This window comes from Vigna unguiculata, chromosome 1 (genome assembly GCF_037176805.1).
Source record: "Vigna unguiculata cultivar grain cowpea cultivar isolate G323 ecotype 2 chromosome 1, ASM3717680v1, whole genome shotgun sequence".
Lineage (NCBI taxonomy): Eukaryota > Viridiplantae > Streptophyta > Magnoliopsida > Fabales > Fabaceae > Vigna > Vigna unguiculata.
Genome location: NC_140792.1, coordinates 7,970,782 through 7,974,483, shown reverse-complemented (window position 1 = coordinate 7,974,483; position 3,702 = coordinate 7,970,782). Strand labels below are relative to the sequence as shown.

Sequence of the window (3,702 nt, the reverse complement as noted above, 5' to 3'; positions counted from 1 at the left end):
CTCAATGCTCCAGAATATGCTAGCATACACAATAATCATATTTGGAATTTAGCTAGAAGATTCTTTGGTTCTGCCAAGCACACAGAGACTATAATAGTCATATTTGAATGATTCAAAGTTTAAATATCTAGTCCCTATTCTTCTTTGCACTGCAAATCACTTTCTTATTTGATTCTTCTGTTTCATTTCTGTTCTTAAACTTGAATCACTATGGCTGATGAGGTGGTTCTGCTTGATTTCTGGGCAAGTGCATTTGGGATGAGGGTGAGGATTGCACTTGCTGAGAAGGGTATAAGTTATGAGTATAAAGAAGAGGACTTGAGCAACAAGAGTCCTCTCCTCCTTCAAATGAACCCAGTTCACAAGAAAATTCCGGTTCTCATTCACAACGGCAAGCCCATTTGTGAATCTCTCATTGTTGTTCAGTACATTGACGAGGTTTGGCATGACACAAATCCTTTGTTACCTTCTGACCCTTACCAGAGAGCTCAGGCCAGATTCTGGGCTGACTATGTTGACAAGAAGGTAACCTTTTGGGTTTCAATGCTTTTGTTGTTGTGACCATGAAACTTTTGTTATGGTTATGGTATACTTTTTTTTATCTATATATAATGATATAATGAAGCATTTGGGTGCTCCAATCCTTATATAAAAGATATTTATATTGTTTCCTGCTTTAGGTAAACATGATTAGAACCTTTACATTTGATATCAAAATATCCCTCACCTATACCCCTTTAATCTGTTCTTAGACACCTACGTCAAGATAAAGGATGAGATGAGATGAGATGGTATATAGAATGATGTATGGTTTAGTTGTATTGGAATATGATGTAAGGAAAGTGGTCCCCATTAGGATAGAGGATAGAAATATTTATTTTTTTCTGATCTTTTTATCCTGTGATTTTCATAATCTATATTAAGTGGTTAAGCTACTTCCCTTGTATGAAAAGTTTGGTTTTTGCTGTTTTATCTTTTGGTAAATATTCTTCTGCTTACTTTAGCAAGATGTCGAAGAAAGTATTGGATTAATATCTTTGTAAGTTGATCTAATATCAAACAACCTGTATTTGATTCTCTCTTTGTTAATCCATTTCTCATATAAGGCATTAGTGTTTTGGGTATTACATTTTATGATCTAATTGAGTCTTAATTCTCAAATGTCAAATAGATATACGATCTTGGAAAGAAGGTTTTTTTGACATCAAAAGGAGAAGAAAAAGAAGCTGCCAAGAAGGAGTTCATAGAGGCCCTTAGATTGTTGGAGGAACAGCTGGGAGAGAAGATTTATTTTGGAGGTGACGATCTTGGTTTTGTGGATATAGCACTGATCCCATTCTACACTTGGTTCGAAGCATTTGAGACTTTTGGCAACCTCAACGTAGAGAGTGAGTGCCCCAAGCTTATTTCTTGGGTTAAGAGGTGCCTCCAGAAAGAGAGTGTTGCCAAGTCTCTCCCTGATCAACATAAGGTCCATGAGTTAATTGCGGAAATAAGAAAGAAATTAGGCTTTGAGTAGGTTGTGCTTAAAGTTCCATTGGTCATTCATAACCTTTTTACTGAATAAAATTTATATAATAAAAGACAACTTGAGTGTATCAAAGTTCGTGCTTTCTGTTGGAATGTGTAGTTTTTGGAAAACCTCGGATTTGTCTGTCATGTGTTTGTTGGTGTTGTAATTGAGTATCTTTTGTATTATCATATACTTGAGTCTCTTCGTGACAGTGTTCATTATTACATCTATGTTTTCACGTTGGTGTTATTGCTTTCTTGCTACAATAGGACATAATTCGAAACAAGAAAAAGCTTGCGAATTCACACACCTAGAATGTATGCGTTGTCGAGTACTTCTTATTCCCCAGCTGGTTGCTTCTGTTTCATATTTCCTTTCTCCTTTGACATGGGGTTACCATTATCACTTTAGGCTTGTTAGTTGTTTTAGGACTGCTCTTTTATTTATATTTATTTATATTTTTTAATAAGTAAAAGTTATTTTTCTATTTCTTAGGAATTAAACAAATTTGTTAAACGCGACCTATATTGTTGGTGGTCCTTTATTTTCATTTATTATATATTATCTAAAACAAACAAAGACAGTGAATCCCATTGTTCCAACACTAATTTTGGATTTGTGGGAAGCCATAGAAGAAGATTACAAAAATACTTCTGCTGCCTATCCCTCCATGGCAAATAAAGACCTGCAAAGAGAAGAAAACCAAGAAGGCAAATGCAAGATCATGCCTATTTGATGGTGTTTCTCAAACCATATTCACTAGGATCATGACTTACAAGTTAGCAAAGTCAATTTGGGATTACTTAAAAAAAAGTATGCAGGGGATGAGAGAATTCAAGGCATTAAAAATCTGAATTTGATGTAGGAATTTGAACTGTGAAAAATACAAGAGTTTGAGATGTCAGATAAATTACTAAGCATTGCAAACAAGGTTAGACTACTTAGCACTCAATTTTATAATTCCAGCTTAGTTGAAAAAGTTCTGGTTACAATTCCCAAGAGATATGAAGCATCGATTAACAACCACATTGGAGAATACAAAGGATTTTTCCAAGGTTTCTCTAGCAGAAGTCATACATGCTTTACAAGTATAGGAGCAAAGAAACTTATGAGGCAAGATCACATGGTTGAAGGTGCTTTGCTAGCAAAAGGTTAATGAGTTGGAGCAAATAAAAAGAAAAACTGCAGGAAGAATAAGTTTTCAGGAAATGAGAGTATTGAAAATAATTATAGCAAAGGAAAAGAGTAAAAAGAAAAGTTACCCACCTTGTCAACATTGTTGTCAACATTGTGGTAAAATGGGTCACCCTCCATTTAAATATTGGAAAAGACCTGATGTAAAATGCAGCAAGTGTAACAAACTTGGTCATGAAGTAGTGATTTGTAAAGAAAAATTTCAATATGCTCAAGTAGCTAATCAAGAAGAGGAGGAAGACTAACTCTTTGTTGCTACTTGTTTCTCAAGTAGTGATTCAAGTGAAAGTTGGTTAATTGACAACGGTTGCACTAACCACATGACTCATAACAAGGAATTGTTCAAGGAATTAAAGTGCACACAAACTTCAAAAGTCAGAATAGGAAATTGAACATATATAGTAGTGAAGCTAAAAGGTACCATTATAACATCCTGTCCGGATATTACAAATTTAAATAATAAAATAAATAAATAATAAATAAGCATCATTTATTGAAATATCATTTCTCAAAAATCGTGAGAAATTATACATTTATTATTTTAGAATTTATTTTAAAATTCATAATTATAAATCTCAACACCAAGGTCTGATAATATAAAAGTTTACAATTTATTTAAATAAGACAATAAACTTTAAAACTCAGACAAATCTTTTCTCCCACAGAACCCACACTCCAGCTCTATGCATCACCAAATTCATTTGTAATATCCTCTACTCACGTGTAACAGAATACATAATCATCGTCAAATACAAGCATATAGGGTGAGCTAACAGTATAAACAACATATATATAAATCATATATACAAACACACACACACATACACACACACACACACACACACCAAAGGAACTACTACCCTTTGGGTCCACACCACATGGCCACCACCATGTTACCCGTGCTTTACGTCTTCTAATGAGTACTTCTAGATCTCTTGTTGCCACACCTACCAGCCACAACTAGTAGAGCATGTTCACTAAATCATGCTATGGAC

General features: G+C 34.2%; 1 protein-coding gene across 1 annotated transcript; it reads left to right on the top strand.

Moving 5' to 3' along the window:
* Positions 1–1,737, top strand: LOC114186794 (putative glutathione S-transferase). The gene is made up of 2 exons (XM_028074815.2): positions 1–525; positions 1,172–1,737. Exons 1-2 carry the CDS (start codon positions 211–213, stop codon positions 1,517–1,519), a joined length of 663 nt encoding a protein of 220 aa, XP_027930616.1. The 5' UTR covers positions 1–210; the 3' UTR covers positions 1,520–1,737.
* The last annotated feature ends 1,965 nt before the right edge of the window (positions 1,738–3,702 follow it).